The sequence below is a fragment of the Echinops telfairi genome, unplaced genomic scaffold, assembly GCF_000313985.2.
Source record: "Echinops telfairi isolate 266 unplaced genomic scaffold, ASM31398v2 ScPeMD7_7469;HRSCAF=8507_0, whole genome shotgun sequence".
Lineage (NCBI taxonomy): Eukaryota > Metazoa > Chordata > Mammalia > Afrosoricida > Tenrecidae > Echinops > Echinops telfairi.
In genome coordinates this window covers 56,378,300-56,405,500 of record NW_022111372.1, presented here as the reverse complement: position 1 = coordinate 56,405,500, position 27,201 = coordinate 56,378,300, and the positions used below count along the sequence as shown (strand labels likewise).

Below are 27,201 nucleotides of genomic sequence, written 5' to 3'. Positions count from 1 at the left end.
AATAAAATGATTTATAAAAAAAAATTTTTAATAAACTTCAACTACCCTCTTTTACACTTGTATTAAGCTACTTGGTTATAATTCCCAAAGTTATAGTTATTTGTGTTAAGATGTTACCATGTGTTGCAAAGGAAAATTGACTTTCAATGACAGAACAGGTAACTCAGGGAAATCCTTTAATATGAAATACAATGTTTAGGGATGACCATAATTATTCGACAGCAAGGAAATTGAAGCAAAGGAAGAAAGACAAGAGGTAAAGCAAATGACGAAACAAGAGAAGCTGATTTCACAGCGCAGCTTTGGGAGAGAGAAATAAAGTGCCTGCCATCTGTTTGGGATTGGGGGTTGGAGGCTCACAGGGAGCAGGGTGGCTCACAGCCTGCAAGAGTCAGTGGGCTGGGGCAGCCACTGTGTTCTGAGGAGGTATTAAGTGATCCTGGATGGAGTGGAGATTTAAAACCTTACGTACTGGGGGAATCTTGGTACACTCAGGGTGTATAGTTCTGCAATAGTATTGCAGCCAAATAGATTACTTAAGCGTTCCCAAAGTTTTCTTAAGGACCCCTGGTAGCACAAGGCCAACCACAAGGCCAGCGATTTGAACCCACCGTTCTATGGAAGGAAGATGAGGTTGTCTACTTCTGTAACAATTTAAAGTCTTGGAAACTGACAGAGGTAGTTCTATCCTGCCCTACAGTCACGATGAGTCAGAAGCACCTTGGTGGTAATGGGTTTGGTTTTTTGGTTTCTTTTGTTGTTGAAAGTTTCCTTTCTGAAATATCCCATTTATACTGAGTCTTTAGAGCATTAGGGAAAGGGTGAGTCAACACCGGGACATAAAAACCCTGCCCGCGCTGCTTGGGAAGCCATTGCTACTCACCTAATGGTGTTATCCGACGACCCGCTAACAACGAGTCGATCCCGGTACTGCAGGCAGGCAATGCCTCGCTTGTGCCCATTCAGAGTCCGGACAAACTCACAGGTACTCGTGCTCCAGACCTGTACAAAGGGTTAGTAATGTTTTAAGAGTGGATAGTTATGCCATCACACACCTTGAAACCCAAGAGTCAGAACTTCTGAACATGACCCAAAGCGTTCTTTCCAGAAAAGAAGGGTAAGTCAAAAAGTACTGCTGCCGGGGAACTACGTCTCAGTGGATGCCCACAGGCAGCTAAGTAAGAAAGAACAACAGACACTTTTGGTGCCTTGGGAAAAATGACTTTTGAGATCAAGGCTGACAGCAAATTTGTAACAAAACTCAAGTGGACATCTTTCCAAATCATTGAAGCTTTGCAACAAGCTAATAGGAATGCCGCCAGAATGAACCAGCAGTTTCGAGATGGATCAAATGTGTTAAGAAAGATTTGGAAGGCCTTAAAACTGAGCCCATGGAGCAAAGGCTCCCAAACTTTGTGTGAACTGCCAGCCCCCCGCCCCCCTGCAATTTAACACTTCCGTACTACAGCCCATAATCTAAGGTACAATATAGACATCTGCTTTGGAGGGCCCCTCGGCTCACCCAGCAGGGGAGAAGTACCACCCATTTTGGGAGACAATCCAACAGAGGGAAGATCATCAACTTCGGGAACCGAGAAACTGTGGCTGAAGTCCAGAAGGGGATGGGGGGCTGTAGAATCACCACTGGTAGGATAGCTAGTGAAGTAAGGAGCTCACATTGTTCATTATTTTTTATTCTGAGCAAACATCTTGGCTTCAAAATCTTGGCTTTCAGGTTCATGAGTGCCAAAAGCATTGCACAAAGATCAGCTAGCTCAACGGGATAATCCTGTCATCAGTCTTCTAAACAAGACTGAACTTAATAAAGACAATTGAATGGAATGAATCCTAACCAGGGATGAGTCTTGAATTTATCAATACAATCCAGCGAGCAAAATCTGTTCCAACCCGCAGCTTCCCAGGGTCTCTGTGGGGCCAGTTCCATTCCAGGCAGAGAGGGCTGCTCGGAAAGTAAGGACGACTGTGTTTGGGGTCTCCAAAGGGTCATCTTAGTAGACTTGTTCACAGGACACACCCAGGGTGACTTTTAAGGGCTTACTGCGAGGAAGTTTGAAGAAAATGGAAGGCTGTGTTGGTTTGACAAAGGCCAGAAAAGTTGTGCCAAGGCATTTTTTCCAACAACAGCCTGCTCATTCTTCAAGGGCAGCACGGGCTGTCCCATGAAGATTTCCTAGGGAAACCCCACCCCATGCACCTTGTAGCTTTGATCTTGCCAGTTTCAAATGTTCTTCTGTTCCCAGAACCTAAATAGCATTGAAAAGGAACATGATTTGAGCCCATCAAGGATGCCAAAGCTGCCATTTTGACATAGCATAAACTGAGGAGCTGGGAATTCTTCAGAGAAGAGTTAAGAGATGGAAACCAGGCCTTCAAACATAGGTACACCTAGTAACAACAAATAAAATTACTAAGGGAAAAAAGTGTTAAAATGTTATAGACCTAGATAGAGGATATGTCAAGAAACAAGAGCGTCACGTGTTGATATTTTTGTTTAAAAAGGCTTTCTATGATTTTGGAGCAGTACTTCTGACTCAAGGCTGGGAAGCTGGAGGAAGAGACTGGACAGCATAAAATTGTCTTGGCTGCTGAGTGATAATAAAACTAGATTAAATGAGAGAGGGAAATTGTCAAGCCTCCAAACCTTGAGCTCTTCAAAAGAGATCAAGTCATCTCCTGGATGGTTTAGCCATTCACTTGCTTAGGGGGCAGAGTTGGGGCCAAAAGTTCTATTTTTATGCCAGGAGGCATGTCAAACCCAATGGAGCTGATGGAAAAGGCTTCACCTTTCTGGCCAGTATGGCTTCTTCAACAGCTCCACTTGGTTTGGTGCGTCACTGCTGAACACTATGTATGTGGAACAAGTCACCTCTTTTGTGAAATCATCTACAAGAACTCAATCATCTACAAGAACTCAATGTTCACAGATATACTTAATAGATTACAAGCTAAAAAAAAAAACCAAACAGCCATCAAACCAGACAGGATAGAACTGCCCTAGTGGGTTTCCATGGCTGCATAACTCTTCATGAGTACAGAAAGCCTCATCTTTCTCCTACAGAGCAGCTGGTGGTTTTGAACTGCTTACCTTGTAGTTTGCAGTCCAATATATTATCGCTACACCATGAGGGCTTCACAAACTGTGGTAGTTACATAATCTGGTGTCAATTTGGGACCTGAAAGGATTAAGAGTGAAGGGGTGGAGTCTGGTCTGTCAATCGGTTTATAGCCAATGAGGCCCCTGTGTGGGCATGGCCTACCCCTGATAATTCTGGCAACTCCAGTATTTCCTCCTTGGAGGCAGGAGACACTTTTCTCTCTCTGCTCACTCCCTGGGATACTGTCTGACCAGACACAGGGTGCTACGCCCTTGGAGCTGGAGAAGCCACATGGACCTACCCTGATGCAACCAGACCCCTGAAGCAGGAGAAGCCACGTGGAGACCCCTGCCAGCGCTGAGGTGCTTTCAACACCACTGGGTCCACAAGACTTTCCACCCACTGGGCTGTGATCATCCTGCATTCGGCATCATTGCATGTATTTCGTGAGTCTGAAGAGGACTTTAGAGATTGGTATCGGACATATGGGCTAATATTGGACATGATCTGGACTGGGCTGGGATATTTTCTCAATATTCAATTGCTCTTGTATATAAACCTTTTTCTTATAAACATAGGAGTATCTACAAATTTGTTTCTCTAGTCTACCCAGACTAACACGCAAGCCAGATAGCAAAGAAGTTCCTGCATCATTTTACTGCATTTGCAACTCTGTTGGCATGAATGCTGGAGCAGCAATAAGTTTACATGCAAAAGGACACTGGAGGTGGGGAACCTAACTCAAATGGATCAAAGACCTAAATGTAAAGGCTAATACTGAAAATCTTAGAAGAAAGCACAGCAGTGTAAACCTTTGTGACCTTGAATGAGACAACAGTGTCTGAAAGAGGTAACTAAAGGTAGAGAGTTAAAATTGTTTTTGCATGAAAGGGCACAGGACACCACTGAGAAAGTGAAAGTACTCACAGAATGGGAGAAACTCGTCAAATCATATTATCTGACAAGGAACTTGTATCCAGAATACAGAAAAGACTTTTCTAAGTGAGCAATTTTTTAAAAGGGCAAAGGACTAAGACATTTCTCCAAAGATGATATGCAAATGATCAATAAGCCCACCAGAAAGGCAGATAACATGTATTGGTGAGGAAATGTAAAAACGGAATGTTCATACAATGTTGGTGGCAGGATAAAATGGTGCGGCCACTTTGGAACAGTTTGGCAATTCCCCAAAATGTGAAACACAAAATTACCAGATGCCCCAGGAATTTCACTCCTAGTTATACAAGGGAACGTCACAAAGTGTGTGGGAAAATTCTATGGTCTTCTAATTCCATTCAGCCAGGAACTTTCTAGAGTACCCTGATAACTATAAAAATATTTAACACATAGGCTAAAAGAAAAACGTACTAAAATGTCCATAACAGCATTATTCATAATAGCCAGGGAGAAACCACCCAAATATCTATAAGCTAATGAATGAATAAATAGACTAGTCTTCAGCCATGAAAGGAAATGAAGTATTAATACCTGGATGAAACTTGAAAATATTATTCTGAGTTTTAATTTTTTAAACAGGCCAGCCACAAAGGGTCACATATCGTATGATTCCATTTTATACGAAGTGTCCAGAATGGGCAATCTGAGACAGAACATAGCTTAGTGGCTGCAGGATTTGGGGAAGGCTGTTAATGAGTATCGTAGGGACTGCTAATGGGGACAACTTGTCTTGGTGATGGTGGTGGAGCAGGGAGGCCCTGGTAGCAAAGTGGGTTAAGTGTTGGGCTGCTAACCACAAACAGCGCCTCTAGAGGAGAGACGTGCAGATTCACAGCCTCAGTTCCTTTCTGCCCTGGAAGGCTCCTCTAAGTAGGATCTGCTCCATGGCAGTGGGGTCGTATGTATGTGGTTATTGTCTGATGAGTGTGCGTAGTGCTGTTGTTAGTTGTTTTGTTTTGGGGGGAGGGGGAGATTAAAATATCCTGGAATTAAATATTAAGAATGGTTATACAACCTTGTAAATATACTAAATGCCACTGAAGTGAATACTGTGAAAGGGTGAATTTTATGGTGTGTGAATTACATTATCAATAATGGTGTCACAAAAATACAAGAAAGCTAAAACTTAAAAGGTTAACATGGATATTTGAATTAGAATTGTATTTACCAGATCCTATGAATCACCCTGTGGGTGAAAGATGAGGCTTCCTGTCCCTATAAAAATGTACAGCCTCAGAAACCCTGTATAGGATCACCCCGAATCGGAATTGACTCAGCAGTAGAGGGTTTGATTATGTTTGGATACCTTAGACTGCATACGCTCATAGCAACATTGAATTTCTGGAAGATAGGAAAATGCCGTGTTCATCACACCTACAACAGCTAGCCTGGGACAGAAGGCATGGCAAGCTCTCAAAATGAGGTTCATTCAGTGGACGCATTCTATCTCAGCCCTACCACTAACTAGCTGGGTAATCTTTGGCGTTGTTCTTCACCTCTCCAAGCCGAATCTGTAATATCAGGCAATACCTACCTCAGAAGCGTGCTGCGAGGGTTCAGAGATATGACAATGTAACAGGCACGATACATGCTCAATGTGTCAGTTCTCTTAAACAATGGTATTGAGGTCATGGGACAAGCCCAGGCCCCTTTCCCCTTAACTGGCCTGTGAGTACCAGAGCATGAGGAAAGCGACGGCCCCAAGCATCACTGACACAAACAGGTCACTAGAAACCTGCCAGGTACCAAGCAGTTATAAACCATAGGATTGAGCGAGGTATGGCAGCAGACTTACTTTTATGGTCCTGTCACCGGAGGCAGACACAATGTATTTATCATCAAAGTCTACAACGTTGACAGCAGCGCGGTGGCCAACCAGGACGCGGCGTAAAGTGATGTCAGTGGCAGATGCCATGTCCCACACGGCGATGGAGCGGTCCTTGGAGCAGGTCACCATGAGGCCATTGCTGAATCGTAAGTGCAGGACAGCCTCATTGTGGTGGATCAACGTGTTCAGAACTTCACCCGTGTTCACGTCCCAAACCCTAGATGAAGATAGAGGCCTATGATGCTCAATTGTTCAGACGGCCATGAAATGAGTGCAGCGTCGGAGTTCTGGCCCCGTTCTTAATAGGAGGCCAGGTGGTATGAACACTGTGTTTGGAACTGTGACCTGAAGCTTGCTACGTGTGCAGCAGGAACCCCAGTAACCTTTTTGTTGTTGTTGTTGAGAGGGTTTCAAGAAAAACTAATTCTAGCTCTGCCAAGGGTAACATTTACTTGACAGGTATTCAGAGCTTTTTGTCTACAGGCCTGTGTTGATGGTGAAAGATGATTCAAGTCAGTGGCCCATGCAATGAGTCTGAGATGCCAGGAAGAAGGCTTAAAGGCTGGAGAATTAAGGACCGTTGCAAGCTTAAGGTTTTTTCCTACTTTTGACAGACTCTGAGCCTACTCTCCACCCACCCCCACGTGGAGGTTGTAAGTCACGATGGCTCACCAACCACTGATCCCCTTATTTACCCAGCTCTTTCTGGGCAAAGTCAGTGCCTCCCAATGACTTCGTCCTGCAGAGACAAGGTTCTTAGAGGCAGCCTTCACATCACAGCTTTAGGTCCCCTGCTTCCACCAGCGCTGCCGAGACTGACACATGACCTCGAGCAGAACTGCTGGGAGCACTGGGTCAGCAAAAGGACAGTAGGCATGCCGAGATGGGGTTGGCAGGAGTCAACAGTATGGGAAGGAACCGGAAATGAGAACTAACGCAGGAAGGAGTGAAAGGAGGCGCGTGTGAGAGCCCTCGGGGAGAATGGCTAACTACTCCAATCTCTGAGGTGCTCCTGAAATACATTTCGTTACCTGACTGCGCCCAGAGAGGCCTCTCCGGCTCACCCATACTTTTCAGGTCTTCCCCCAAGTTACCAGCAGGGCAACTGACCTGTCACTGATCCCCTCTAGGCCCGACATTCAACAGCACACCCAACTCCATTTTCCCACAGGGAAAATGTCCTGTCCCCCATGGTTCAAGAGTAAACTACAATACTGTTCCTTTCCTCTCTCAACTCCCTCAAGACAACGGAGCCTAGTAGAAGCTTCATCACTCTGGCCCTGGGGTGGCAAGCAACAAGCACTGGGTCTGTATTATGGTAACAACAACATAATCTGAAGACAACCTTGAACGATATAAACTCAAGACGCAAAACTAATTACTATATTTGACTCTGCGTGATTATTTCACCTTTCTGGTCTTAGTTTCCTAATCCACCTATTTAAAAAGGGAGAGAGTATCAACCTATTCTGAAAGGTGGTCGTGAGAATCCACAGAACAGCATTATGTTCAGCACCTTGCACACTAGCTGGTTTTACTTTCCTTGCATGCCTCAAAAGGATCAGCCGACATCTGCTTCAGATGCTAACAGGTTTCTACCCGCCACTGTGCTTGAGCATCTGCCTTTCCTCCTCTCTGCTCTGGGCCACACGCTCTTGGGAAGAAAAGGCCAGCCTGTTACCAGGCATTGTGATCTTATAGGAAAGCACAGTGCCAACCTTCTAAAGTACATCAGTGGGAAATTATTGTTGTTAGTTGCTGTCAAATCTTTCCAACTCAACACGAAGAGCAGAGCTGCTCCGCAGGTGTTTTTTTTAAGCTGTGAACTTTCAGAAGCAGGTCACTAAGCCGATCTTCTAAGGTACATCTTGGAGGGTTCCAACGACTGACCTTCACGTTAGTAGTCCACGTTAACTGTTTGTGCTACCCATAGACTCCCACAATGAAAACAGGGCCCACTTAGCCCAAACTAACGCCCCTTCCCAGCTTACTTTGATCAAGCGCATCTACACCAAGTCACTCTGAAAGACAGCATATAAAACCATATGCAAAGTATGTGCACACCGATCCCAGAAAGAGGGTGTGAGGCTCGGGATCCTCATGCCCAGAGGACAAGTTCAGATCACTGAGGTCTCACCTGACTGTGGAGTCTGAAGAGCCCGTCACAATCACACGTTCATCATACTGGAGACAAAGGACAGAACCTGTGTGTCCCGTTAATACTTTCAAACATTCCAAGCTGGTTTTATCCCAAATCTGTTGAGACAAGGTTAGCAATAGACAATGATCTAGTATACCACATTTTGATAAATGTTACTGTCTGACCTTGTTTTCTGAATAAAGTAAGACCCCCTCTGCTACAATGAGGAAGTACCATAACATCAAACAGGTAGAAAAGGAGGAAATGTTGCGTAACTCCTAGAAAAGACCTGCAAATGCATTTGCTTTGCACCTTCATCATTGTACTCATGATAATTATCAACAACTTTAGAATGGTTTTGCTTGTTTAACCAAGATGTGTGAAAAGCTGGCTTACTGTTTTAAAAACATCTGTATCAAGAGACTGTAAAAATTCCTATCCCTAATAATCTATCATGTTTGTTTACACAAAAAGAAAACTGTAATGCTCAACATTACAGAAAAATTCTAAAATAAGCTGTGAAAGTTTTTTAGTAATAAAGTATAATCCCTATATTAGCGTTAAACAAATAGATTAAATTACAATAGCCTACATAGTGATATCAATGCTATTTATTTTTTAAAGAGGAAAACCAGATCAAAAGTAAAGCGTTAATAATATTATTTTGTACTTGGGGAGTCCTTTTTCTACTATAAAAAGATCCTTCCATTTCGATAGCACTTTAAATATGTTTGCCACTTTCAACATAAGGGGAGATAAGAACTTATTGGGTTGGTAAAAATAACCAGAAAAGTTTACTTTTAATTACTGTACTAGGTGAACCTGAGTTATTCTGAAAGTGACTAGTGACCAGGACTGGTGAAGAGTCAAGTACAAAATCTTTCCAATCATTAAACTAGGTCATCTCTCTAAAGCACATTTCTGCTCTATTGTTCTACGGCTTAAAAGTTGAAAGTACACATGAAGTCATTTTTTTGTCCCCTAAGCCTACTTTGAACACAGCTACGCCTCTTAGAAACACATCCAGTTCAAGTGGAGTGCAAGCCCAAGGCCAGCTATGCTGTGATAAGTTCCTTGGAAACCATTCTTATCTACACCTAAAATTAACTAATTAACACGGCAGTCTTTAGAGTGTATGAGGGGACTCCAAATTCCATTATCTTTTCATTCACAGTTTCCATGGACTTTCTGAAGTCCCCTCATCCTTTGCCCATCGGGTTGGGGCTATCAATAAGTAGGACATAAAAATTAACTTCTGTAGTCAGGGAAGTTTGGGAAGCTGGGAAATACGTGGCGCTGCAGCCCTCTCGGTGGTTTTGTTTTTCCGCCTTTTCTTCCCCCTCTCAAAGTGTTTTATATACAACTGAAGGAGCCTTGGTACTGTACTGGGTTACTTGTCACCCTGCTAACTTCAAGGTCAACAGTTCAAACCCACCAGGTGTTCTTTGGGACAAAGATGAAGTTTTTACTCCTGTAAAGACTTACAGCCTCAGAGATCCTAGAGAGTAATTGTACTCTGCTCTAGCAGGTCAATGGCCTTGTGAGTTCAGAGTTTGAATTAGCATGCAGTGTTTTTTAAACGTCTTTAAAGAACACTATTCTTTGCCTAAAATGTCTATCTTCATCCTGGAGCTTCACACTTGCAGAATACCTCCTGGGTCACCAGGAAGAGAGAATTCTTAAAGTGTATATTAACACACACACACACACCCCCAAAAAGAAAAAAAATAGTTCAAGTTACTCAATGTTTTATTAAATATGAGACAATAAGCCACAATGTAAAACAAAACCAGTCAGCTCAGTTACCTAAAAGATTATTTTAACATGGGCAAATAATTTGGTTTATATGCCAGTGAAAAGTGAATTAAAAAATATAGTTTGTTCTAACACTCTTTTGTGTTAGCACCGGAGTGCTTCCTTCTCAGAAACCATAAAAGGCAATGACTTCTGATTTACAGGCAAGCAAACAACACTTTCATCAGCTGGCAAAGTAATCAAGAGCCCTGAGATACCAGGATATTTTCAATTTGCTCCTAATTACAGGATACAAAATGTGAATGTGCTCAAGCAGGATAAGGCGTGAGATAATCCAGGGGTCCTGTGGTAGCTATAGGGAGCGCTCTGGCTTGAGTTCTTTAGAAGCCACTGAGTGCCGCCAGGATTGAGTGCAACAGATAAAAACCAATCTGGGGTAAATGGAGAGATTGTCACATCTGGTGCCTAACACATAACTATGACTTCTAAAAACAGTACATACAAAATGCAGTCACTCACCTTAATAGAATTATCTCGCAGGCCACTGATAATTTTTTCATCATCGTACTGTAGGCAGTAGACACCTTTACTATTCTCAGAGCGGCATTGAATCCTCTGCAAGTTGTGCCGTCCACACCGCCAGTTAGATTCTATGGTCTAAGGGGGAGAGCACACAGGCGGTTTGTGAGTCCACGATTCTAATAGGCTTCGGACTTTGGTCTTTTTCCAGAAATAGCATACCACTGATACCCCAATCATGGTCTGCATAACTGTCTGTGACTAGGAATCATGTTCTTTTCCAAGTACGACATCAGCGCACCAATGTTTTCTCCTCAAACTTTCCCTGAGCGTCTGGCAACTATCATAGGCTTTCCAAAGGGGCTTGGGTTGGGTTTGAGAGAAATGGCCCAGAATTCAATACATTTGAAGAATGCCATTTGTACCCAAAGCATACAAATAAATAAGAAGTCATGGGGTAACTCCCCAATGCCAATTATGACAAATGACCACCATCACCATCTAAAGCATATAGTGACCTGTATACACTCACTTAAAGCACTGTCATGAGTCAAAAAAAAAAAAATACTGAGCAATCCTTACCTACCAACAACTGCATTAAGGGGGTCTGTTACCACGTTTAATCTCCCACCGGACTGATAGTCCGTTTCCAGTAAGACTGATACATTCAGCCCTGGACTCAGACTCTGTCTCTCTGCCTCTCTCTCTCTCTCTCTCTCTCCATACATTTATTTACATGCAACATTTACTGAGATGCTAATTGGAATCCAGGAACTGTGCAAGGCCCAGGTCCTAGAAAGATCCTAAATCAACAAGCAGCTCACTAGTTTCAAATGAAGCATCACTCTATTACCCCGACACACCTCATCTGAAACCAAACACCTGTTAAGCCTAAGTTTATTTAGTTAAATAATATTCACAATACCCTGGGGTGGCATTCCTATTATTCCGCTTGACAAGCAAATAAACTGGGTTTCATTTGACTGAGGCCATAACAGTAGGAAATGGATGAGCTGAAAATCAAGCCCCGTTCTTTTGGACCCTGAGCCCATGCAGCTTCTAAAACAGCGGTTCTCAAGCTGTGGGTGGCGACCCCTTTGGGGGTTGAACAACCCTTTCACAGGGGTCGCCTAAGACCATCAGAGAACACATAAATATTTCACAACATACAATTACATATTGTTTTGTGATTAATCACTATGCTTTAATTATGTTCAATTTGTAACAATGTGTAACAATGAAAATACATCCTGCATATCAGATATTTACATGACGATCATAACTAGCAAAATTACAGTTATGAAGTAGCAATGAAAATAATTTTATGGTTGGGGTCACCATAACATGAGGGACTGTATTAAAGGGTCAACCTTAGGAAGGTTGAGAACCACTGTTCTAAAACGTGCTGTGCCTGTGGCATAGTGAATTTACACACTTGGCTGCTAACCTGAGATCTCAAGTTCTCGAGCTCACTAGCTGCTCTTTAAGAGAAAGATGAGGCTTTCTGCTCCCATGGGGATTTACAGCCTCCCTCAGACACCCAAAGGGGCAACTCTGCTCTATCCTGTAAGGTCAAGATGAGTCGGAATCAACTCCAGGGCAGTGACTGAGTGAAATAAAGAAGTACAGGCATTTGAGTCCTAGCTATTGAGGCAATGAATATGGAATATATAAAAATCAGTAATGACTCCAGATAAAGTATGTATTGCAAATGAGTGATAAAAACTGTGAGTGCTGCAGGCCTCCAGGGTGGCAATGCACACTGTGGATTGGGGCTGCTGAGTAAGCTTGAGAAAGGGGATGCAGAGCACTGTAAGACCGACCTTCTGATAACAGAGGTGTTTACAGGGCTAAAAGACAAACATTTCTACCAAGAACAGCCAACTCTAAGTTCTAGATTTTTGAAACTAGCGGAAAATAAGGATCTATAACTGGTGACATTCAACACAGGAGATCTTTTGAAAGATGATCTCAGAGTAACTTTTAGTTTAATTACTTGCTTTGTTAAAGAAGGAAGATAACTCTCATCTTTATTCACAGTAAGAACTCAGTGACTGGCTCTGCTGACATCTAACAGTATTTCCTCTTAGTCTGAAGGCAATATGATGCTGCACTCTCTGAAATGTTAAAATCTACATGTTTTATATATGGTATTTATAGGCAGATAGAGATACACAAACACATGGAATTCACCAGATGGCAAGGGGTGAGTATGTATAACTATGTGTGAATATATATGTGTATATAAATGTACATATAGTATTTATATGGCATAAATTTTTGTTTCTGCCTTTACAGGGGGAAAAAAGATGTCAAGGCATGCGTGCATGAATGAACATACACAACACAAGAGGGTAAGTGAAAAAAAATTACTGCTGCTAGGGTTTCAGTTCATGCATGCACGGGCATGAGGGGGACCCAAAAAACCCCAGAATCTCTTCCCTCCCTCCACCCCCAGCTATGTATGTAAATTTTTTTTTAACTATCACCTTCAAAGTACTCTCCATTATACTTAATACATTTGTCAACTCTCTGATTCCATTCTTGGAAACATTTTCAAACTCATCTGTCTGGGTGGTTGACAGTATCTCCCTAGTTTTCTTCTTCACCTCTTCTACATCATCAAATTGCTGTCCTTTCCTGTCCCTCTTCACTCTTGGAAACCAAAATAAGTTGCACAAAGCAAGGTCGGGTGAGTCTGGTGCATGGGCCAAGAGAGGTATGCTGGGTTTTGCCAAAAATAGGCACACTGAGAGGTCTGTGTGAGGAGATGCATTGTTGTGGTGGCAAAACCAGTTCCCAGTCTGCCATAAATCGGGCCTTTTTTTTGTTGAACGGTGTCAGGCAATCTATTCAGAACCTCTAAATAGAAAGCTTGATTAACAGTCAGACCAGGTAGAACAAACTCCAAATGCACTATGAGTCAACATTTTCGTCCACTCGGGAAGTTGAGGGTTGTTTAGAACAAAGTTTGTCCATGAATCAACATTTCACCTTTTTCTGAAACAAGAAAATCACTCATACACTTGAGTTTTTCCCAAAGCACTGTCTTATAAGCTGTGGTCAACATCAGAACAATTTCTGCGGCATTTTTCCCCAGCAGGAAACAAAATTTCACAACTGCACACTGTTCTCTTAAATTGACCATTACAAAAAAAAACAAGGTTTGAGCAAAACTGCTTTTATGAAAAAATTCACTGTGACCGGAGAGTACCTTCCCAGGCAACACCAATGGGTGCACTAACTCAGAGTGAGTTGTTCAATATTCACCTAGTGGGAAAAATGCTACTAATTCTGGACACACTCCACCACCACCCCTCATAAAAAAAGGTGCTTAAAACATGTCTGTGTGATGAGTGGATGGCTGCAGACAGATTCACTCAGGAATACACGTGTCTGAGTCTCTTTAGTGTGCCTTCTCGCCAAACGTGCAATCAAAACAGTGGCTTCCAAAAGAATGTGCCAGACCAGTTCAAGTCAATGCAGAGAAGTCAGCTCAGAAGGCTATGGTTTCCATTTTTAGGAATTCACACAGGGTCATCTTTATGATCTTAATGGTCACAGAAAAATCACAGAGGCTTATTAAGACGTTTTAAGAAAATGGAAAGTGGCATTGGGAAAAAAGCCTAGGGACATTGTGTTGGGGCATTTACACACACACACACACACACACACACACACCCCTCAACAATGTACCTGCTCATTCTTCAAGGGTAGCAAAATCTTGGTGGGCAGTTTTACCCCATCCATGCTACAGCGCGGACACCGCCCCTTCAAACTTCCGTTTTGCTACCCAAACTCAACAACTGAAAGGGACACAACTTTAGTCCCTCAAGGCTACCAAAACTGCTGTCGTGACATGGTGCAAATCAAAGAGCACAGAATTGCTTAGGGAAAGGTTAGGGAAATGGAGACACTGCCTTCAGGATGCATAGACCTAGAAGGTGGGAGATGTGCTAAAAAACAGTAGCTTCACACTTTTGAGGTGTTTTTTGCTTAATAAAGATTTCTATAATTTTTATAGTGATACTTTTTTGACTTATCCTTACACTTTCAAGGATATTGTTCCATTCCTTGGTAGCGCCCATGCTTAGCAATACAAGTTCTTGGAAAGACCCCCTGTGCCTTCAAAGAGCTTCCACACACAGCCATGAGGGACAGGCGAGGATATTTCTTGCACCCACGGGTACAAGGCAGGTGGCACCTTGAGGCTAAGAATGAGAAAAGGCTTCTCTGTCCATCTGCTACCCAGTTGGGGTGTCCCTGTCAAACTCACTGTCTCCAGTGAGTTCAGAAAATGTCAAGTCATGTAAAATCAAGAAAAAATGTATCTAGTGCACTTCTAGCTCTACTCAAGCAGACAAAAGATCTGGTGATATAAGAAATTGTAAAAGGGAATGGCAAGGAGGGATCCTAGAATGTAATCTTTTAAACTCCATGCTTGAGATAATTCACAGCACCTCACCATACTAAGCACTCCAGGAAAATGTTGCCATGGACAGCCTTATGGTGCTGATCATGATCATGCAGACTATACCCTATGGCGGCCCACAGCACTGCTGCAGAATTCATGACTCCTTATGGGCCCAGGGTCTTATCAAATGAATATACAACTAGCCTGATGATGTAGCTATTGAGAGATATATTTTTAAATTATAGAATTGTCCTTGGGTTTAAAACCTACTCCAATGCTTCAACACAAACAGTGTTGTATGTTTCGATGAGTGAAAAGGGCACACTTCCTCCCATCACATGGGACTTTGCACACACACAATTTTATTTATTAATTTGAAAGGATTATCCAAAGAATTTCCTGTGTGCTATCAATTCCACTGTAAGGCGTCTGTAAAATGTGACTACAAGCTCTGATGATAAAGCCGGCACCTCAAGCTCTGGAGCCAAGAGCAGAGAACAGGGTGCTGGCTAATGCCTGGTCACTGGTCCTTGAGAACCACGAAAGGTGGAAGCATGCCTTCCGTCCCCAGCAGTTCACCAGGCACGAGAGGACAGGACCTCTCCAAAAAGCCCTGCTCAACACGGGACTACCGCCCCCTTCCACGTCAGATGGAGGTCAGCAGAGGAGGCTCAGCTTGTCAATGAGTAGAGAAATCTTAATTTTTTTAAAACACATTTCTGAATTTTAAAAGAAACAGTCTACCAAATTATTCCTGAACTTCCAAGTTTTTGGAAGGTCCACTAAGAGCTGTTTTCAAAGGGATTCGTTTCCGGGAACCCAGGACAAATGCAGCTTGTTTTAAAGGCCAGGGAAGCAACACTGAACGCGATGAAGGGGTGAATCCTTTTGCTGCCCACCACCCCAGAATGATCCCGAGACTACCCTCTTTTTCTGTCACAGCCCCACCCCCACCCCCAAAAAGCAAGCATCAGTCCCACTGATGCGGCCTGCCCGAGAGACTGCAAAAAGACTGGCAGCCTCAACTTTGACTGGAGTGTGCTTATAAGCCAGGGCTTGTTTAGAAAAATGCAACGTTTAACACTGGAGAGCAGCCCACTGCGGTGGCAAGTACCGACAGCAGTCAAATCGCAGCTCAGCGTGTCAGCTTGCTCCTCCACAGAAAGAGGGGTAGTGTCTACCCCGCAAACTACACATGGTATGAAGACCAGAGGAGGTCACAAGTGTGGGTATCTGCAAGCAGGAGCCATCATGCTGCTCCTTGTGTACTGAGAACACAGACCAAAACACTGGCTGTCCACCCCAAAACAAAATATTGGAGTCTTTGTTTCGGCTTGTAGCCCAGAGCTGCGTCCACGTTCAATGTCCCCGGGCAAGGGGTCCACCTTCAAATGGGATTCAGCTCTTATCTTAACTTCAGCAACCAGAATTCAGGTCTTCGCACACAGGTGCACCTCTGTAATTGGGTGGACACCTGCCATTTCCCTTAGACGCCCTGCGGCCTGGCTACCGTAGAGGAGTATTTCATGTTTTTCAGAACTTGTAAAATCCCCTTACCCTGTACAAATTTTCAAAATACTGGGAAAGTAGCCATGATACACAGAGTATACAGCGGCATTTAAATTGGCAATAGAGTGAAAACAGATGTCTGACTATGGAGGAATAACATTATTTTTAGAAGCCTAAACAAAACTGGGTGGGTGGGCAAGTTTCAGCATTTTCTGGTCAGGACAATGTTAACATCAAGTTTGCAAACCACAAAAATTAAAAGGTGTGATGCAACACACCATCATTTTACCAGAGGTCTGCTCTAAGGAGAGTGCTTCCACACTCCCTACATGCAAAAAGAAGGGGAAGCCGAAGGGTGTGAAGCAGCTCACTACACCTGGGAAGTGGGGAGAGAGCAAGTCACACGGACTGCAGCGTGCAGGCGGGTTAAGTTGAGTCTACTAACTCCTTTCTGGGGAGGGGCATTTGAGGACAGAACACAGTGAAAGTACATGGACGTTGGAGCACAAAGCTTAGCTTCAACAATTTGAGGGTTCAATTAAATGACTGGGGTGAAGTACCCAACAGTAAGCTCACCATTAATAACAACAGTAGCTAAGAAACAAGATATAGCAAAAGAGAATATAGCTGCTTCTTCGGGGAATCTGCTTCAAAGTTTCCAGAAACTCCTCCTCAATTCAAAGGCTATGTAAACCCAATCTCTAGGTGTGGCAAGAAAAACTCTACGAGACGTTAGCAGAAAGTTAACAATTCTCATTTATTTTCCCTAGCTTCCCTCACTTCCTAAGTAATAGGAGTTCAGCCTTTTTCCCTTTTAAATTTCTGGTGAGCTGACTTACAAGGGCAAGTTCCAAGATGGACACTGCCTCTCTGCTTGTTGGTCACCTCGGGGACGACGGAACTAGCATGAGCCAGAGCTGTCAAGGGAGAGCAGGAGGAAAGAAAGGAAAAGGTGCTGGACATCGGCAACCTTGCAAAGCATAACGGGAAAAAGAGAGACAGACCCAGACACATACTCTGCAGCTGGCGAAGGGGGACACCAGCACACTCTTGACATTCCCACTGTAAGTTATCTTTTGGCAACATCTTTAAAGCCCTTTAATGCACTGCCTGTCCTGTAACTGGACTGAAACAAGGCCAACAAACCTTGTGTTAACTCACACACTCTTTTAATAGTCAGGAACAAAGAGTAGTCACATAATTAGAAAAAGATGGGAAGGCCACCTTGAGATGTCTAAAGCCACACTCACAATCCCTTCTGCTTCACTTCTCAACGTTTCCACAAGGAATGTGACAAGCAACAACTCTTTAGCAGAGAGTTAGACAAAGCTGGCTACAATCCCATCTTTAACAACAATCTCTGTGGGATCAAATTTACATACATATCTGAGAGATCAGAGAGAGACTCTACGGGTGATGGGTCTGTTAATGAGAGAGGGTGCAAGTGGTTGTACAGCTGCCAGGATGTCATCAGTGTCACTAGATCGGACATGTACAAACTTTATTTTACTATGTATGCTCTCAACAAAATAAAATGAGAAAAATCTTCCCTTTTCAAAAAAAAAAATCCTCTATCTTCTTCTGTATGGTATGGCAAGTCCAAAGATTTTTCTTACTTTCAATTTCCCCATGTTATAGACAGAAATAATAATATGTACCTTGTCGTAAAAATTAAACTCAATAATCTATGCAAATCACCTAACCTAGTTTCTGATATGTCAGCACTCAAGAGGGTACTGTGACAATGATATGGTGCTTCCGAGGACTCCACACCGCCATATGAGTCGGAGCCAAGCCCACAGCACCTGAGGCTTTTTTAATCTACAAATCACTGAATGACCACTCTATCAGCATATCTACCTTGCATGGAGTAAAAACATACTCCCAACACAGAGGTAAAGAACTCTGCTACTCTGATGAAGTCTGTATTTTAAAAAGCTCTATGAAGGGTGGAAGAGTGTGGGGGTGATCACAGATGCCATCCCTCCCTACGTGTAGGGAGATGGCACATCAGATCACCTTTTTGGGCTGTAGTTTAAATATAGATATTACCTGTCTTTCAGGACTTATCCAGAGTGGTCAGTGAGAAACTGCATTATAAAGAGCTTCAACAAAGTCTCTGGCAAAAATAACTGTTCTGTATTTGGTAAATTTTATCTATTCTATTATTATTACTATTAATGACCACGCCAAAGTATAAGCATCAGCTCTTACATTAAGAGATCTGGAGGAGACTCTGTGGCCTGGCCATCCAGTGGCTGTCTCAAAACCACACTTTAAGTAGCACTGGGTAGACCACGGTGATGTAGAGACTGTCTCAAAGTGAGTCCCACCCCACCAGCCCCCAAGAGTGGTCTTCTCTGACACCTGCTAATGTTAACACATATCTACCAACTTTCAAACGCTTAAAACTTTTCTCACATCAAACTACTTTAAAACGTATTTCAGCCTGAGGAAAAGGGGATGGCGGAGGGTGTCGCATACTGTCATGAAATAGAATACAGAGTTTATGTTTTCTATTATAATAGTATAGTCATGAGAATTAAACAGTCTATGTCACCACCCATCTTCACCCCAACCGAGGTCTTGCAGAGTTCGCTTCTCACAGGAAAAGACTTGATAATATGACTCAAGGAAGTGGTTGGGAGGAGAGAGACATTGTTTCTAGGCTATGTGCATGAGCAATGCATCAATATACACAAATAGGAGTAAGATACAGCCCACAGCACTGTCCTCTGAAGTGCGCGCGCACGCACACACCCCCCCAATGTAATATTAAAGTTAACATGATCGCTCAGCTCCTGAGCTACAGAGCAATTCATCCTAAGGCTTTAAACTGTCGGCAAATCAATTCGTTCCCAAACTTCATCATTTGTCTGGCAGACGTTTTTAATTATTTACCCCTCCTAAAAACTTACTATATAGTTCATTTTACAGAACAGAATACTAAAGACAAGAATTTACGCTTTAAATAATGATATTCCAGTCACATTCAGATTTACCGTTAATGGAATTATTTCATTAGCTCACATCTGCCCTTTTAAAAAAAGGAAAAAGAAAAAACTCCCAAGGAGCACATGCTTCTCCATTAATGAATTTTGGCATAATAACTTTTAGATCTACCACCTGGGGGAGAGGATTACTTCACGTTTGGGAGACTGAGTGTAACTGTATGAGTGAACAGCATTGCCTAACTACGGCTAAACTTCTACGCCTACGAGGAAATAGCGAAGTAACCCCAACCTGCCAAGAACACATGTGAGTTCATGGGAAATGCCTGTGCATGTCTTTCCGGTTCAAGGAAGGAGGCTAAACAATAAAACTAAACTAATTAGAACACATGAACAATATCAAACACTTCCAATGTTTCTCATCAAGTTTACAGAGATTGAAGTTACATTCAAATGCCAATAGTCCAGGAGCATTATAATTGGCTCTATAAGCCCCACTAATTATTGCTCAGATCATACGAGTCATTTGTATAAAACAAAACTATGAATAGCTTACAGCAAAACCGAAGCTGTGACTGTGTTAGCTCTATAGAAATGGCTCAAAAACCTCAAACCCCGCTCATCTGGTACACTGAGCCTTGGATTTTGGAAACTTTATCAAATTAAGATAAAGAGTTTGTTTGGGATTAACTAGCAGCCTCACAGACACATATTATTTTTTAAGAAAGGGAGTTTTGCTTTTTACCAAAAGGCAACATCAATGCTCAGGAATAGCTGCCGATTCTACATTCACTGTGTACTAAACGCTCAAATATATATATAAAACCTTCATGATTTTAGAACAAAAAATGAACGTTCTAAGGCAACATAAAAAATCAAGAACAAGACACAAAGAGCCCATAAAACAGATAACTGGTAAAGTTACCTCTATATCCTGGATAATCTTTGGGTATAGTGACCTATAAAATGAATTGGGAGGGCCATCTGTGGGTCTGTTTTTAAACAGGTACTGATCCCTGGCAAATAAAAACAAACAGATGTTACAATTGTGCACATAAATGGGTGAGTTTTATTTAAGCATGATGCTTACAAAGATATTCTTTCCTGTCTTTTGACTTGCTCTGTACTTGAACAGCAAAAGCAGGATTTCTGACAAGTAAATTTACATGCTAGAGGCAAATATACTCCAGTTCAGATTTATGCTGTGGTTCTCTGAGTATATCTAGAAGACAACTCATCCAGCTGTTCACTCTACAGTTAAATCAAAAGAAGTACCTACACAGTGCTATGTGCCTGTGTGAAAAATCTCAGAGACGCCTCGAATACACAGCACAGCCCCCGGTCTCACGCACACTACCACTAGTAGCACATGTCAGTCAGTAGCTCTCTCCTTCCCTGGGCTAACTGGACAGGGTCAGTGCCATGCCTGGAAAATGCACTGCTGTGTGGAGTTGCTTCAAAATGAAGAGCTTTTCCTCTAAACACTGCACTGCCTGCCATGGCCCTACATTCCCAGGCAGAAGCAATAATAAGGAGTAAAATGGCATTATTTGACTTTATCATATTTTCTTGTCTTAGCTATTATATCTATGAAAAATGTGATGGAAAAAGAATAAATGCATACCTTTGAAATACCAAACCACCCATTCAAACAGAAACACTTCGTAACAGTTAATAAATGTAAATATATGTGAAAAAGAAGGAAATTTTGACAGTTTAACTCCCCAGCCCTTCAAACTCCTGACCACGCATCCTTTTCCCCTAGTTTAAAAGGTGTTGATACTTTTCGCAGATATGATTGCTTTTTTTGGGTAATCAATTGTACCCTATGTCAAAGAATTTTTTTCAAGGGAAAAAGCAACTCAAGTACTTACCACCCTCTTCTTTCTGAAAGTCCCTTCCATAGAGGGTCCGTGCGCACCATTCGCTCAATCAGCTTCTTCCAAAGCATTCCTTCGGAGATCACTCGCTGCCATTCTTTACACACCAGCTCTGCTGCACACAGAGACCTGGCATCCAGGTAGGAAAGAATGTTTTCTGCTATGTGATCTAAGCCTTGCTCTAAAAAATAGAAAAAGCAATGAAGGCATGGGAAGGGTAGATGGAAATAAAGCAGCCAAATTTTCCTTAAGATCAAAGTAGTAAAGAAATCCTAAACCAGGTAAAATATTTTAAGTAATGCCAGAAGTTTTGCAGATACGCAAGAGTATATCAGCACATACACTTTTAGGGGTTTTTAAAAATCATTTTATTGGGGGCTTATACAATTCTTATCACAATCCATACATTCATCCATCATGTCAAGCACATTGGTACATTTGCTGCCATCATCATTCTCAAAACATTTTCTTTCAACTTGAGCCCTTGGTATCAGCTCATTTTTCCCCTCCTCCTCCACCCTCCCGCCCTCACGAACCCTTGTAATGTATAAATTATTATTACTTTTTCATGTCTTACACTGACCGATGTCTCCCTCATTGGGTCCCTTTTTTTCTGGGGGGGGAGGGGGGTTGTTAACAAAACAATGGTGGGAACGACTGTGTGTGGAAAAGCTGCTGCTGGGTAGGCTCTGGATTTGTTAGGTCCTGTGGCGAGAAGACTTGTTTTCAATGCATAGAGGAGCGACACATTTTACAGATAAGGTCCAAAGAGGTAAAGTACTCGGGGTTTCACAACCAGTGAGTGATAAAAATCGGCCCTGGAGCCAGATCTCTCACTTCAGAGAGGGTTCTTTCTCTCCTCGCTCCCATTCACTGTCTCTTGGAATAAATCATAGCCCATTAATCACAGTGACAGCTTTACAAGCGCATGAGTTCTTTCAAAGTTAGGTGACAGCCCAAGCATGAATTAAGTCAGTCATACTTAGATGTATGTTATCAACCCTCTCTGCATCTCCTTCTTGCGGGTATCTATGTTACTCTTGAATAGGGGATGAAAGTCCTCCTAAAGCAAGCACCACGTGTCTAAAATGTTACAGCCTTCAAAGTCACTGGTAACCACTCGTGGAATGCAAGGATCATCGCAAAGATTACTAACCACTTGAGATGCAGCCTCTGCCTGGCATTCACACTGGCACAAGATCACCAGGGTCAGCACGGTTGTCCCCTGAAAGTGCCTGTCTTGGGGACAGGCATATCACTAAAGCTGTAAGAAAAAGGTTCATCCCCAGATTTCTTCTGTGTTGTGAAGAAAACACTATGTTGTCCAAAAATTCCAATTTCACCACTCCTAGTTCTATGACATAAAGCAAATACTGAAGCATCCCTGCATCTCAGTATTTAAAATAGTCATCATGAGTTAACAATTGTTTTTCCCCCCGTACTGTATTTTTAAGAATCAAACAATTTAATGAAAAGATTTTAAAGACAGTAAAGCACTATGCAAAGGTTAGTATTTGTTTTCTTTTTCAAGTAGATGCAGAGCAGTAGCAGTAAGCATTGGTGCTAAAACATCAGGTATAAATCATTAAACCTTAAGAGCCTCAGTTTCCCCATCTGATGATAATGTTGTCTGCTCTATTTTAAAAACATTAAAATTAGATGATGTATTTAAAAACTGCTTTAACTTCTAGTGAATTCCTTCTGACCTCTGACGAAGGAATGTGAATAGCCTTGCTATCCGAAGGAGTGCATTGGAAAGTGAATTAATACAGATGTAGTTAAGTTACAATGTTGTTATTTGTTTTCCCTTTTTACTCATTTCAAATTTGGTCTCGTTTTCATTGCTTTCTGCTTTCTTATCGGTTTTATTTTATTCTTGGGTGTGTGTGTGTGTGCGCGCGTGCGCGCAGTGGGGGAGGTCCTTAAATGAAATCAGGATAGTTACATCTATAGAGACCTTAACTGGATTAATAGTGTCTTGGGATTGTGGCAAGGGGAGTAGAGGGAAATGAACAGCAAATAATAGTATAAGAATGATGAAAATTTTCTAAAACTGATTGTGGTGATGACTGCACAACTCTTTTTAACCTGTTTAAAACACCACACCATATGATGCGTGAATTATGTCAATAAAACTGTCTTTTTAAAAAAACAACTTTAATACAGCTCAAAAATCATAAAAAAGAGACCAGGCTTACTAGTAGGATAAAAATTGGTGATCCATAGTGATAGTCCACAAGACTATGGCCCTAACTAATCTTTCAGGTAACTAAACTCACCATGTTAAAGTAATCAACCATTTAGGACCAAAAAGGCAGTATTGACCAAGGAGAAAGTTCACAGGGTTTGGAAGGGGGGTGGGGGTGGGGAGACATGGGGAAGAAGGAGGATACGTGATAGTACATGAGTTGAACCAAATGTAGACGAATTGTTGAATGTAAAACTCATGCTCTGCTCCATAATGTCCGTCTAATTCACAATGGTTTGGTTTTTTTCCTTAACTTCTCTACATCTAAGGTTTTATTACTTCTAAGAATGGAAATTGCTACAGTTTGTTGCCTAGTTTCCCAGTCAAGCATATACTAGACTGCAAGTTACGACTGCACTGGGGGTACTATCTTTTCTTCCACCTCTCATGACATCACCGCTACTGCCGTCTCTGCAGCCCTGGTGGCACAGTAGTTTAGCTAGCAGCTTGAACCCACCAGGTGCTCCGAGGGGGGATGAGGCTGTTTCCCTACGATTTACAAGCTCAGAATCCCACAGCGCAGCTCTATTCCGTCTTACGGGGTCACTATGAGTAGCAATCAACTCAATAGCAGTTGAGTTTTTGTGAGATTACAATCTACTTTCATCTAATAGTCATATCACAGTCAACTCATAAGGTGCCAGCAACTTAAAATAAAATCGCAGTCTTTTCCCCCTAAGAATATCTGTTTAAAACAGCCATTGCCCCACCCCATTATGTATTTATAAAGCTACTGCTGTGAGGTGAGGGCAGCTCTGTGTAGTTTGGATCTATCTGTATGAGAATTCACTTCCAAGGTCTTCTCATCTATCTGTGTCAGCCTCTAGAATCCAGATTCAGTCATCTGCAAGAGTGGTGATACTCCACTTCAGATTGCACAGCAGGCGATGTGGGAAGTCTTCATCTGCAGCTGTTGACAAGTAGGTTAAATGGGTCAGAGCGAAGGACAGCACCCTTGATTCTAGCTATTTCCCTCCGGACTATCTCTGACCCATTCATTAATACCCACAGGGTGCCAACACTGAGCCACAAGCTTGGTAACCACGGGTGAACTATAACCCAGCCTACCATTCTCATTCTCATTCTCAACCCAGCCTGAACCTCTCTGTCCAGTCCTCAGGCTACCGAGAGACTCTGTGCCCGTGGCAACAGTGCAGGCTCCTTAGGGTCTTTTTCTCCCCTGGGAGCCTTGGTGGTGCCGTGGTTACACACTGGCCAGAAGTTTGAAACCACCAGTCTCTCAGAGGGAGAAAGAGAGTTACCGTCTTAGAAAATCACTGGGCAGTTCGAGCTAGTCTGTGCCACGGGGTCGCTACGGGTCGGAAGTGGCTAGACGGCACCGAGTTGGGTCTGCTTCATTTTCTCCTCTGCTGCTAGTCTGGTAACACCTACACAGAGAGAACTGGCTGAAACTGCTGCCGCTGGGTTGGTTCCCTGGCTGGGGCGAACCCTGTAAAGCTGGTACTGCAATTTTCTGGTCACAAGTTGCACGCGCTGCTTTGTATCCCCTTTTTAATGTAGGAGGCTACATAAAAAAACAAAGTTACAGAATCACAGAAATCTTTATTCATAAAAATATCGAAATATGAAGCTACTGTTTTTCCATAGACCCTCCATCTAGTTCTACATACTTCTAAAGGTGATGCTTCTTTTCTTTCTTTTTTTGAAAGTGATTGTTCCCTATCTTTTACCTTTCACCAAAGGCTCTGAGCTTTTCAATTTACACCACCTTCAAAACAGCAGTCTGGGCGTCTTTGAGGTACTCCAATTGTGTTCTTTTCCAATGTTCTTGGAGTTTCAGGAACAGAAGGAAGTGTGAAGCTGGGGTAGTTAGATGACAATGTCAACGTAAGGATGAATGAAAGAGTTCTGCGAGTATCATCATGGTTTTAGAACATTTTCATCATTCCTGTCCTCATTATTATTAGCTCCCTCTTTCCCCTTACATCACCCCAAGAAACTATTAACCCAGTTACTGTCTCTATAGATTTACCTATCTTGGATTTCATTTGAAGAAAAAATATCAGCACCAATCCTTGAAGACATATGAAAGATGTATGGTAGGAGTGAAAGCCAACCTGGCAATCCGGCCACAGCCTGATGGTGTTTCCTGGGGTTATGGCCTTCTTCTCAGCAGGACCCTGGGGAACTCCTTTCTCTCCGCCTTCACCGTCCTGCCTGCTGGGACTGGGTCACTGACCCTGAGAACCGCCAGGACCCTGCCATGCTTCCACTGACCTGGGATCCAACCACCTCTGCACCCCCGGGCCTGTCATCTGCTGCGCTGTGTGTCACTGCATGTGGCTGCGTGAGTCTGAAGAGGGGCTTTTATGGACCAGTACTGAACTTGTAGATTTGAGTTGGACTAGGCTGGCATGTTTTCTTGATATATAATTGCTTCTTGATATAAAGTTCTTTCTTACACATATATAAACATGATTGGATTCGTTCCTCTAGTTAACCTGGCCTTACACTGAAGGGAAACAAGATCAGGCCTGAAGGACAGATGGTTTAAGATTTCCCAATGGAAGTCTCAGAGGGCCATCCTTGCTACTCTCCAAGAACGAGCAAGTACACTGTTGTGATGGGAAAAATTTCTTGTTGAAATTTTCTTGGCTTTTTCCTCACTGATGTGATTTTTAATTTTCTTAAAAACTTCTTCCAAATCAGCCTCCATGATCATCCTGTGTCCTCTGAGAAAATGTAAAGATGAACCCTTTGGGATCCCTAAAAACAGCTGACATAACATCCTGAGCTGACTTCTCAGATAGGACTTTTCTCTCTCTCTCTCTCTCTCTCTCTCTCTCTCTCTTCCTCCCTCCCTCCGTCCCTCCCTCCCTTAAGGCACCCTACAAAGGTGAAGACAAGTGTATTCCTGAGAGAACTTGTCTGCAGACTCCCCTGATCACACAGAAATGTTTGACACGTTGTGTCTGGAATCGACTCTTGCATTTATCAACTGGAATCCTATTTATAACACTACATTGACTTTTCCTTGTATATCATCTGTTTCCGTGGCGCTCTTGTAAATACTTGGCTGCTAGCTGAATGTCTGCTCATGGACGTTAGCAGTTACCCGTAAGGGCCTTGGGAGGAAGGCCTGGGAGCGGCTTCTGAAAGGTCGACCTTTGAACGCATGGGGTTGCCAGGTGAGAAGACCGACTCGATGGCCACCAACAAACATATTTTACTGTAGAAAAGTGATAAAATGCATCAAAGCACAACTGTTTCAACCCTTAAACCCCAGCTCCCAGCGAGAGCCACTGGTAACATTCTATACAAATCCTTCTAAGTTTCTACGAATCTATAGAATCTTTCAAATGCCTATTGATTTTTGCTACACCATTTAAGAATTCTGCTGGACAATGGTGACACAGTGAGGGGATTTCGCCCCGTCTGTCCCCCCACACCGGGGTGAAACACGAAGGGAGTGCAACAGAGTGAGCAGCAAGGGGAGCAAAGCAAAGACGTTCCTGAGAAACCCCAAAATAGACCTCTGCCTCGGGGGCAGGGATTGGCACCTCATCAGACCTCATAGGCAAACATCCACAAGGGTCAGCAGACAGGCCTGGAACTATTTATAGGGCTTTTCTTTTCTTTTCTTTTTATCTCTATGTCCATCTCTATAATATAGGCAGGATAAACAATCCCAAGGAGAAACGGGCTGACGGTTCTGGGGAGACAAGGGAGGATGGGTGTGGGAAGACAACAAACTCAGGGACAAGGGAACAACAGGAGCTCTTAAAATCGATGGCAAGGTGTAGTACAGCACCAACGAATCACACATCATTCTTCTAGTTCCTGAATGCGTCCTCCCCGCCCCCGGCCCCACTACCATTTCCAAGTTCTAACGGCACCGAGTTGGGTCTGCTTCATTTTCTCCT

General features: G+C 42.8%; 1 protein-coding gene across 4 annotated transcripts in view; it reads right to left on the bottom strand.

The window, feature by feature from the left end:
• Nucleotides 1-27,201, bottom strand: part of FBXW11 (F-box and WD repeat domain containing 11) — a 148,833-nt gene that overhangs the window by 27,148 nt on the left and 94,484 nt on the right. For all 4 annotated transcript variants that reach the window (XR_006679524.1, XM_045284604.1, XM_045284605.1 and 1 more), the window contains 6 exons: nucleotides 21,064-21,250; nucleotides 20,115-20,205; nucleotides 10,316-10,453; nucleotides 8,039-8,157; nucleotides 5,869-6,118; nucleotides 884-1,002 (listed from right to left, as the gene is read on the bottom strand). Coding sequence is in view for 3 of the 4 variants with exons in the window: in XM_045284604.1 (XP_045140539.1) it covers nucleotides 884-1,002; nucleotides 5,869-6,118; nucleotides 8,039-8,157; nucleotides 10,316-10,453; nucleotides 20,115-20,205; nucleotides 21,064-21,250 (904 nt within the window). In the remaining variant the exon portion in view is untranslated. The remainder of the gene's footprint in view (nucleotides 1-883; nucleotides 1,003-5,868; nucleotides 6,119-8,038; nucleotides 8,158-10,315; nucleotides 10,454-20,114; nucleotides 20,206-21,063; nucleotides 21,251-27,201) is intronic.